Source organism: Harpia harpyja, chromosome 4, assembly GCF_026419915.1.
Source record: "Harpia harpyja isolate bHarHar1 chromosome 4, bHarHar1 primary haplotype, whole genome shotgun sequence".
Taxonomy (NCBI): Eukaryota; Metazoa; Chordata; class Aves; order Accipitriformes; family Accipitridae; genus Harpia; species Harpia harpyja.
The window spans coordinates 77,048,817-77,060,227 of record NC_068943.1 but is presented as its reverse complement, the minus strand read 5'-3'; the positions used below and the strand labels follow the sequence as shown (position 1 = coordinate 77,060,227).

The window sequence follows — 11,411 nt, the reverse complement described above, 5'->3', positions numbered from 1 at the left end:
GCAGGGAGAAACCAACTGAGTAGGAAATTGTAAGGGATTCCTGTAACAATAGTTACATTGTTTGTACACATATATACCATAGTAATAACAGGAAAGCAATAGCAACCTTGCAGTTACAAAAAATACCCAGCACCCTTTAAAATTACATGTGTATATTCTGTGTTTACCCCGATTAACAGTGTTGTTAGGGACTGATATATTATGCACGCTGTATCTTCCATCTGATTTATTGAAGTTTTTTCTGGGCTTTTCTTCGAAACTGTGGTTGTGCCTGATGTTTGCCAAGAGGAACCCAAGTTCCACAGAAAGGTAAACACCTGGAAGCCGAGATCAGGAGTGTGTAAGAAACATGAATTAATTTAATGACAGTGCTTTGTAATGGACCATATAAATTTTCCCACTGTAATTGGTATATACATTCAACAGTTTTATTGTATGTCACTGCACATTATTCGGCACAGCTGCTAGAGAGGCACTGCTGAACTGGTGTTTCTCTTCCATGACAAACACCTATTAAGCAGTCAGCATAAACTCTTCTTGTTACAGCCTCTGACATCACCCTCAGGGCAAGCGGACACAGAACAGCAATTGCTGAATTGCGTATGAAAATTATAGTTTTATTGTCTATACAAGTGAAGATTTAACTCTGATTCCTGCTCTAGTCAGCTCTGTTATAAAGGAGCGATTCTTTCAGGGAACAAACAAGCACAGTACACCATTGTAATCAAAGGAACAGGCACTATTTATGTATTGGAAAGCCTTGTTCACAATAGTGCTAATACTCTAATGCCCCAGAAGCCACTATTTTAGCAGCTGTAGAGAAAAAAAGCATGACTAACAAGATGCCATACAGAGTCAGATACAGCTTTTTTAGAACACAAGTGGAATCGTTCCATTTGATACAACTCAGTTTAATATGCACGACTGATAAGTAGGGATCATGTATTTAATATTTATATAAGCAGTTTCTCCACCGCAGCGTTCAAAGGCTTCCAGTGTCTCTTGAATCAGATCTCCAATATTTTCACGCTTCTGCTGGCTGTAGTCTATCCCATCGCCTGAATTAACTGGTTAATAAAACAGGAAAAAACAAGAATTATATGAAATTTACTGTTATGCTTTGAAATAATGATAGAGGAAATTGCAGTTGCTGGTCAGTCACTGTGCCTCTATTAGGAACTTTGCTCTGTGACATGAAACAGAGCTGAATTTGAAAACACGATGGTTTTGGTATCTCTTTAAGGCTCTGCTGAGGCTCCAATTCATATGCCTTCAAAATTTGTTTATGTACGCATTACTGCAGTACCTAAGTGAAAATCCTAATAAAGAAAACACAGCCTTTTATAAAATGAAGATGGACTCTCTTACACAGTTAATCTCTTAAGACCATTACTTCTTTATTTCTAATATTGCTTATTTAGGACAAAATTCTACTGCCAGATGCATAAAAGCTTATCTACAAAATGTGACTTAAGCTAGACTTGTTATGATTTGAAATATTAAATAGGTATTGCTTTGGAATTGTTCCGTGTTAGACATCATATTCACACACTTATGTTGTTTCTGACAGAGGGGATGTCATGTGGCCTAAAAGAGATACTTGGAGTATAACACAGCACTCACTCCATTTCTGATCCCTGAAAAATGTGTAAAATTAAGTCAGTGTCAACAGGGCAAATTATGGCAGCCCCCAGATGCAGTAACATTTACTGCTGCTTTCTCTAACATGGATTAGCAAGGGTGACACACATTCATACACACACAGCATAATTCTTTAAAAAAAATCGGTGTGAACAACGGTGACAACAAAACCGACAAGAATAAGAAATAACTTCACCTGCAATGATGCTGAGAGATTTTAAAGGAGAAAAATATCTTGTATTAAAACAGTATTCTGAAAACTATCTTAATATAGGTATATTCCAAGACATATATCAAAAATAATTTGGTAGGAGCATAACGTACTCAGATCAGGTGTGGTGTAGTGGCCGGGTGGAGCGGCTGTCACGCTACTGTGGGGTAGTTCACACGCAATCAGTCCATGGTCTCACTCCAGGCAGTGGTGGCAATGTGCCCATGTCATACCTTTAACATCTCAAATAACACTGCTTGCATATTGACACTCTCAACTGGCCAGCAAAGGACACATTTGTCAAGACAATGCAACCAACTTCTCAGGTAGAGCCTGCCTTTCGTGTGAGGAACACAGTGCACGCAAGGGCGAGGGTAGATTTTGCTCCTGATGGTGCGTCCACATCCCCGGGCCGATGGGGTGTAGATGTACAGCTGCACCCATCCTCACATCCTCTCCTGGATCTAAGCCCAAGGACCTGGATTTAAATTTTGTGACTTTGTTACCAGTAAAAACTGAAGAACCATGCTCATGAAGAAAGAGCTGATGAACACGGGTAAAAATCATCCTTTTGCTGAATTTTCCTGTAAAATATCTGATTGCATTCCAAGTTAATTATGTGTGTATCAGTCTTTCAAACTCCTTACACTCATCTGTGTCACTTTGCTTTTTGTAAAATGGTTACACAAATACTGATGTGACATACAAGGACTGGGCTTCTGAGTGGAAAGGCAGTTATTTTTTGTGATGATTACTCTTAAGCACACAACTACTTTCCTATATATTAACTATGCATTTCACTGACATGAGAGGCCAGGGCTGTGACATCAAAATTTACTACAATTAGTTTACTGTAATGTTAGAAATAACAGATTATGAGAGTGCATAGAAAACACCAAGAGCTATTAAATAAAAGCACTAGCTTATACAAAATACTAATGCAAAAAGAAAAGCACATCATGGTTGAGTGCAGTTTAGACTAAACATGGTTTGTTCTTGCAGAAAACAACTGCGATCAACTGTGCCTCATCACCTGTGTTGCATGTGCACTGCCGGCACTCCCCAGAACACCTGGAGGTATTTCTGATTTCACTGGTTTGAGCAAAGGAAACCCTGAACCTTGACCTAAGTCTTGGCAAATATGTAAAGGAATTACTGACTTTCCAACCATTTGTCTATTATCTGTAATTTTAAGCCTACACACATGCTCTGCTAATGAGCTTACACAGCTTTCATCGTTCTTTCAAAGAAGTAGTAAAAAAATCAGCTCTCTGGAAGTAATGGTGATACATTGCTAAGCAAGTTTGGAGGAGGCCAACAAGACACCATGATAATGTTGGTAACAGAGGTATTTTCCAGAATCCCATGTTACAGTCTTCATTATGGAACATAGTCCGTACAATAAATGATGCCTTAGATGCTTGATTAAAAGGTGCCTAAGAGAATGAGGCAATGATAAAGGAAATAGTCTGCAAGGGAAGACTGACTGTGTGATGTGCAGGCTGTCATTACAATTTTTTTTCCTACAGACCATCTGTGCTATGTGGAGGTTTGTATCCTCAAGATAGCCATAATTCACATTAATGCCATGACACAAGCTACAACCAACAATACCAGAAGGGTTATGTCAGCATCGAGGTCACCTGGTTAAGTACTAAAATAGCTATCCTATGCAGTTATAGGAATTAACAAATCTTTGAGACAAAAAGGATAATCATTAACCCAACAGGACAACATCCACTAAATGGATGAGTCAGAAAGATCTGCCCAATGCACCTAAGGGTAAATATCTAGTCATAATAATAATAATGATTAGTTGGAAAAAATAGCTACTGAAGTATAGCGGTCTCAGCATGCCCTTCTCTGGTTTGACTCTATTTGCAGTTTGCATGTGAAGCCAACTTTGTCAGCCACAAAAATGTTGCATATGTAAAGTGTGAACATGGATCTGATTCAAGCTCTTTATGAAGTTGTCCTTTGTGAGGGAGAATAAATCAGCATGAAAATGCTAGGAAGCACGTTTGTCATATCTTTGTCTCAAAGTGAAATGTCTGGCAAATTCAGCATGCATCAAGAACTCTTTTCAGAGCAAATGTTATTTCTGTGTTTAGAAGAAACGCATTGAAGCAATACTAACAGTTCTAGAGGATTACAATCAGGAAAAGATCTCATTTACTTTTGTGGATCAAAAAGTTAGTTCCCAGTCTCCTAAATCACACACCGAGGGCTTTATGGTCCTTAAAAGTGAAGCAAAAGGCTTTGCACCTGTCAAGACCTGTGCTAGCTGATGAAATCGCCCAGCCCAGGAGTGGCACTCCCTGCCCTGCCGTCAGCGCTGCCGATGCCAGCTGCTGTAGCCGAGGAAACCCTGCTCAGACCCTCAGGGACTGAACTCAGCGTTTGGCAGGGACCAGCGGAGGATTTGAATTTTGCTTTAAAACATGGTTTGTATTTGAGTCTAGACATGCTTCTATTCATGACTCAGGATATTAAAGAAATTCTAGTGTTACTTGTATTCCATCTCATTTCGTTTTAAAATTTCAATAGGGTAACACTACAAATATAAAATTGTATTGCATTACAGAAGGACAAGCAAGTTTCTCTCAGTGCATTAAGAGTTCGATAGGGCAGTTTTGAAGTCTGGGAGTGGACAAGAAAGGTAAACCAACCCTTAAAGCCTAGTCAGATCTATTCTTATCTCTGGACATTTGTTAGCATCTGAAAGTGTCCAAGACATTCTTTCAGTTTATTAGATTTCACTTCAAGGCAGGCCGAGACTCAGATAGAGGGTTTTTTAATCCCCCAAATATGTCAAAGTACCTCTCTGTGAGTATCTCACAGATAACAGAGCTCGCTCCTCGTGGTGGCTGTTCCCAAGGTTCTGCTTCATGGAAAGCACAAATTAAAACTAGCGTTTTCATACACCTGTTGTTGTAGGGCTGTCATAGATCTTGGGATATTGAAGTTTCCCCAAATGTTAAACATCTGAGGAATGCTTAGTGTTGGAGGACAGAGTAGTACTTAGAAGAGATTTCTGAAGAGACTGTGAAGGAAGCCCTATGTCCCCAGCTTAAGCAATGTTTTCAATCAAATTGTAACTCAAAGGCCATTCTTTTATTTTTCACTGATGAACTTTTGAGAGCATATATACACACATATATCTCAACTGGTTGTCTTGGAACACGTGGGTCCTGGCAGAAATTTTTTAACTACTACTAGTTAAAAACGGAGAGCTGTTGTATAATGGGATTTTTTTTTGTACACAAATCGATAAAGCTACTTGGAATGACAGGCATCATTCCTCCCTTTTTGAATCTTGAGAAAGAGAGATACTGAAAGGTAGAGTGACTTGCTCTAAGTCATGGAAGGGATCAGTCACAAATCGCGCTTTTTGACTTTATACTGTAGATGATGAAAGTACTATTTATGGTAAAATGTAACTAACTATGGTAAAAATAATTTTTAAGCTGCTCGGTTCATCCTAGTCAAACCAATAGGTATTTTCAGCAATTAAAATGATTACAGTAATCCAACATGCTAACCACTTAACTAAATAAGATTTTTACTTCAAAAAACCAACACTCATGGGATTGTAAAGTGCAGATATATTTCTCAGTATGGAATTGTATTTCTACAGAAAAGCCTGTCACAGAACAATATACAGTTAAGCAGTACAAACTAGCATTAAAATAATTTGTGGAAAATTTCAGGACTTTATCCCTTCTAGGAGTCAGCATCAGTACCAAGAAATAAATGGAAGCTGATTTCAGCTCTAGATTGACACGCATGTGTGTCAGGGTTCACATCGCATAAGTTCACTGCTCAGGTACAGTTCAGGGCTTAATTAATTTTTCAAAAAGTCCTTTGTTAGGATTAGTTTAATTGTCATAAAAGATGTTGGCTTCCTGACCGGAGTGGAAAACGAAAGCCCCTGATGAGTCAGTGCGGTGGGAGGGAGGAGGGCTCCTTTGCACCGCTCCTCTCGCTGTGACTCAGAACTGTGCTTTGAAATTGTCAGCTCCAGGAAGGGTGAGGTAGCTCAGTCTCCCTGTTCATTTAGTTGAAAGTCTGTGAAAAGTCACAGGCTAAGACTCTAAAATCCTCCTGTCTGCTAAGAAATGGAGGGACGTTGCTGATTCGTTTCATTCAGGTGCAGGAAGAGCTACCAGGAGGTTACGATTTCTGGTCATCGCTAACCCAGACAGAAACCCCTGTGTTCCACTCCTGGAGGCTCAGAGCAACGTGAACACCACTTGTACATGTTTCTTAGGACACGTCTAGATTATGTGCACCCAGAAGTGCAAACTGGCCTCATGCAGGCTGGTCCCAAAGCAAGAGCATTGGAAAGAGGAGCTCATAGAGTAATTTATGTTGGAAGGACCCTCTGGAGCCCTCTGGTCCAAATGCCCTGCTCAGAGTCAGCTCTGTTTTCAAAGATAGGTCAGGTCGCTCAGTGTGAAATACCTGAAGTTGCTTAGTGCAGAGTAATCCCAGAACGAGAAATGGTGCAGAGATCCCCTTGAGCTGGCATAGCTTTTCACCAGCCGTTTCAGATGTGATGAAGGGAGCTGCTACTCCTTAAATATTAAAACGTATTTGGTGGAAGAGGATTTGCTGAAGTTACAAACTTCATAGGGAGAATTATTATCTGTTTTGATACAAAACAAACAAACTTTTGGCATAGTAACAGATTCTAACCTGCATATATAACATTGCTTTTGGAAGCTTAATCATATACCAAAGAAAGAGGCACAGATTTGGCTGAAAAATTAATAAAATATCATTAACACCCTGACTTGAGACTATGAAAACATAATTTAAAACAATTTAACATGTATCTTTCAAAACGATTTAAAACATTAAAGTGGAAAATACTAATATACTTTAAGGAGGCCAAGTCTTTGAATATGCACAGACCTGTTTTTTGACACTATCAACACTTAGAGTTCCTTGTCTCTTGCTTTACTTGGCTCTTCCTTCTACTTTTCATCACTAGTGCTGAGTGTTTATCACTTTACAACACTACAGTACTGCAAAGATTGCAGAAGAATGTTTCAATCCAAGAAGAAAGCATGTATGCTTGGAATTTAAAAAGAATACTAATGTAGAGATATTTCTGCTCATCATAGGTCTTAGAAAAAAAAAACATTTTATACTTTTGGTATAAATCAGCTAGGTATTATCTATCTAAATAAGATGCTTCCAAGATTTTCTTAATTCTCATTGAAGGCATTTTGCTTTAGCATAGAATATAGATTCTTTCTATAGTTTTCTTCCATATGCAGCTAGCTTTTAGTTATTTCATAAATTAGCATTTATTTTAAAATGTTAAGTGCTGTTACTATAAATACTATTCAGAAAGTCAACTATTCAATAAGTGGAGGAAGTGCTCTGATTGGAAAGGAAACATTTGACTGACTTACGATGTTTTGCTAATGATGTAAGCCTACTAGAGATAGCTGTAACTACTTGTAAATTGCTGCAGTATAAAAAAACCCCAAACCAACAAACCAAAAAACTGAACTGAAAATGAGCCAAGACAGCAGCTGTTATCACAGTTTTCCATTTCCAGGAAATGTTAGCAACATCAGATGTAATCCATTTTAAGCCCAGACTTTTTTTTTTTTTTTTTTTAAAATAGAAGTACAAAAATGAAAAAGAAATCACAGATTTTGTAACAAATTATATTAGCAAACGTATTTGACTAATGAGGTAAAAAATAAGAGAATATTATTGTATTTTTTTCCTCTATAAGTACTTAAACTTCTCCAATGAATTTTGACTTGGAAGTTTGCCTATGTTTGTGCTACTGATCAATATCAAACAAAGTAATATTAAATAATCTTAGATCAACAGCATGCTCAACACAGGAACAGAAACCAGTCTGAGATCTCTGTGGCCTTGGTACACTGTTTACTGTTGCAAAATAATACATTAGGTCACAAATCGTGCCTAAAGTGCAACAAGAGTTGCACCACTTTTGTGAATCTGATGTTCTTCCAATTGTTTTGGATGTATATAAGCTAGTACAAAGTAAATACTGTTTTTTTAGCTGGAAATCATGTTTGTGCAAAATTTGCATAGCTGATGTGAAATACATTTGCTTGTCACACTAATTTCTCATGCAAATATAGCACAATTAATGCAAAAAGAATCAAATCCATGGAAAACCAATTTTTTTGTGATGTGGAATAAACATAATGTATTTTTTTTTAAGTAATTCAAAGTGACAAATCTGAAAGCCCCAAAATGCTTTAAAGATCACTGATTTCAGTATGAAATGTAATCCTGCAACAGCCAATTTTTAACATTGAGTTCATTCATACTTAAACTCAAGATGCTTGACAAGCCATCCTCCTTCCTCCCTGGGAAGATTTTTATTTATGTAACCAAAATGTTTTTGAGGGAAAGCCCTAGGTTTCTCTTTACAAGCAAAAAGCTCAGTAATTCATTACTTTGTGTTAATAACTGTTGATGTGTTTGTACATCTGTCATGTACTAATGGAATTTGTTGCGTCTAAATTCTCTGTTCAAAATCATTACCATTTAAGGACCCTATTTGGTATAGCTTGCCCATCAAAAATTTCACTGACAACTAAATGAATTCAGTGACTGTTTTCATAACTGTGACAGAAGGGTGAGCCCTTTGTTATCACTGGAATGCAACCATATAAAAAATAGGTCAATATATTAAAAATTTCCCATCAAAATTATGGGAGCAAGTTGTTAGATATGCCTATAAGTTGCTGGATATGCCTGAAGTTGCCAGTTTTCTAGTTTTTTGGTTCCCTAATTAAGCAAAATAAGCAAGAACCTGAAGTCAGCTGAGGGTGTTTTATCAGTGATTTGAGAAGGGACAAGGAGATGAAAGCTATGAATGACTGTGTGGATTTGCCAAGACTTCTTTCATTACTGTGGGACAAGGACAGAATTTGTGCAGTTTAAAGGACAGCTAGCACTGAAACTGGAATGTACTTTTTTATCCTCAAGGCAGACAGAAAGGAACACCCTGCTCTCCCAGATATCTGTACTATAAGGGTCAGGACATCTCCTTCTGGTTTCTCTTTACATTTTTTTAATATATATTTTTTTAAAGTAAATTGAGTAATCTGATTACTGTTTCCTTCTGAGTTTTGAAAGTAGTATAGAAACTGCACGTACACCACATGCAGACTGACTTTTTTTTTTTTTTAAGCTTTAGGAACGGTCTCTTATTTATCTTTTTCAACATTTTCCCTGCATTAAGTGTGAAGAAAGATAAGTGAATAAGAAGAACTATTTCATCAGTGAGTCTAACTGGAAAACACTCACCCTTCTTCTTGTCTAAATTACACCTGTACCTTTTGTTGCTTGACCTGTTATTCAAAAGGGTCCCAAGTATGAAGAAAGCAAGAGGCCCAGGAGCATCCAGCCCAATGTGCTGAAGGCCTGAGATCTTCTCACGTCAAAGTCAGTTTCTTAAGGAAAGCTGTAATGCTTTGGGACATAAAGTTACGTGCAAAAAAGCCAATATCTCACGTTATAGAAACTTACTCTGTTTGTGTATCAGTTCAGTCTTTTGAAGTGATGCTTGAAGAGGCTGTAAGTTGCTACACAAAGGCAGCACTCCTGTATTCTGTGGCACACAGTTTAGGGGGGACATACTACCACTAGCATGAGAGTGCAGTGAACAAAAAGAAAGTACGTACAGCAGATGGTCATCCCAAACACTTAATCTTTGCATCTTTTTGTGTCATTTTAAATTATTAAGTAGTAAGCAGAAGGAAGAGCGATTTGAAGAATGGGGATATGAGAGCTCTCCAGTATAGCTTACCAGGTTCTTCAAATCTTGGTATGACCTAAGCTAATTTCTAAAATGTTATTTTAAATCTTGGCATTTAAATATCTTCCTTTAGAGAACCCTTTAGCACTTTTTACTGATATTAAATGAACTGAGGAACCATCTACCTCTCTGAACATGTATTTCTCCTGAGATAAATCAGTGAAAGGGAGGTTGGTTGGTGGCGTGTTGTGAAACTGCATAACCCATCTCAATGATCACTAAAAGTCAGCCATCTCAGGTACGACTGCTTATTTGTCTAGCTTGCCATCAAGACTGTAGGGACTCAAATAGTGGAGCATGCTGATACCGTGAGCTCCTAAATTGTCTGCTATTTTCATTTGTCTGAGAAGAACCACTTGGCTGAATTTGAAAAAAAACCAGAAAGAAACTTTAGTGCAATGGCAGGTAACAGTAAAAAATGCTATTGATGTCATCAGTGGGTATGTACAAAGACAAAAGATATTTACACATGTTTTTTGCAGTAACCTGACCCAGTACTAAGACCAGTTACTGAGATTGAGCAGACTGACACACTCTTGCAATACACATCAAAACCTCTTGTTTTGCCACTTATGCAACTTTTATAAGATTACTTCCTTTACTATCCAATATAAAATCATTATTTACTATGCCACTATAGGTATCACAGACTCTAGACTGTGTTTTTTAAAATGTACTCCTAACTTTTTCACAAAGGGATTGCAGTGTTAAGTTATTAAAACACAAGCATTTTAGTGATGCCTAAATACAATTGTTCGTAACAAAGAAGTAATTGCACACAACAGGTGTGTGTAAAAACAATAGGATGGGAAATGGTTAGCAGTTTTTTGAGATAAAACTATTTTTCATATATATTACAAAATTTTAAGAGAAAATTATTTTAATATATAAAAATACATTTCTTCTATTATGCTTTTTTAATTTTGTTCATTATTTTAAGAAAATTGTGTTGTTCCAGTAAAAACTGTTAGTGCAGAATCTTTTTTCCCATTCCAGATGGTATTTTTCTGAAAAAATAAAACGCAATCATAGGTCCTAGCTATAGGAGAAAGAATTAAGAGCATATTTTTCTGATTTACAATGTCCATGATGATACAATTTTACTCTTGGCATGTATGAGTATAGGAAAAAAAATGCTGCTATTTCTTATACTGCTTACACCTGCAGAATTGCAATCATCCATAAGGGCATGATCTCTTAAGGCCATACTTGTTTTTACACATTTACTGAAAAAGACCTTTAAACTTTTCTATTCTGGGACTATGCGTAGAAGTAAAAATGGCTTTTCTGTGTCCAAACAGGATACATGACATGCTCAGCAGGATAAATTGGACCCCAGCTAACACTGGTAATACCTTTATGATACTTGTGCGGGTGCCTTCACGTAGAAAACATCCAACTGCTAACAATGCAGCGCTTCTAGTTCAGTTTGTAATACTTTTCTTAACATCCTTTCACCTCATTACAAAAAGCAGTGAACCTGAACAACAATAAAGCTTGAAAAAGAATCTTTGCTTCTCAGGTGAATTTGTATTTGCTTGTCCTAAACTGCTGCAAATATCATGTATCTCTAGGCTGATGGCAGTGTACTAGTTACAGTAAGTTCATCTCCCTTGCAGTGGTCATTTGAGTGTTTGCTGGCCTGACACATTGCAGTGCCAGAGCCTTAAGGCATAGGATCAGCAATTTTGTAATTTGTTATTCTCCAGGCAGTCCTGGCATTATAAAGCAAATATG

The 11,411-nt window shown here is 37.3% G+C and overlaps 1 protein-coding gene across 3 annotated transcripts in view; it reads right to left on the bottom strand.

Annotated features, from left to right (window-relative positions):
* Positions 1–339: 339 nt before the first annotated feature.
* Positions 340–11,411, bottom strand: part of PACRG (parkin coregulated) — a 266,917-nt gene continuing 255,845 nt past the window's right edge. For all 3 annotated transcript variants that reach the window (XM_052784861.1, XM_052784862.1, XM_052784860.1), the window contains one exon: positions 340–1,067. In XM_052784861.1, the coding sequence (XP_052640821.1) occupies positions 907–1,067 (161 nt within the window). In that variant the 3' untranslated portion in view covers positions 340–906. The remainder of the gene's footprint in view (positions 1,068–11,411) is intronic.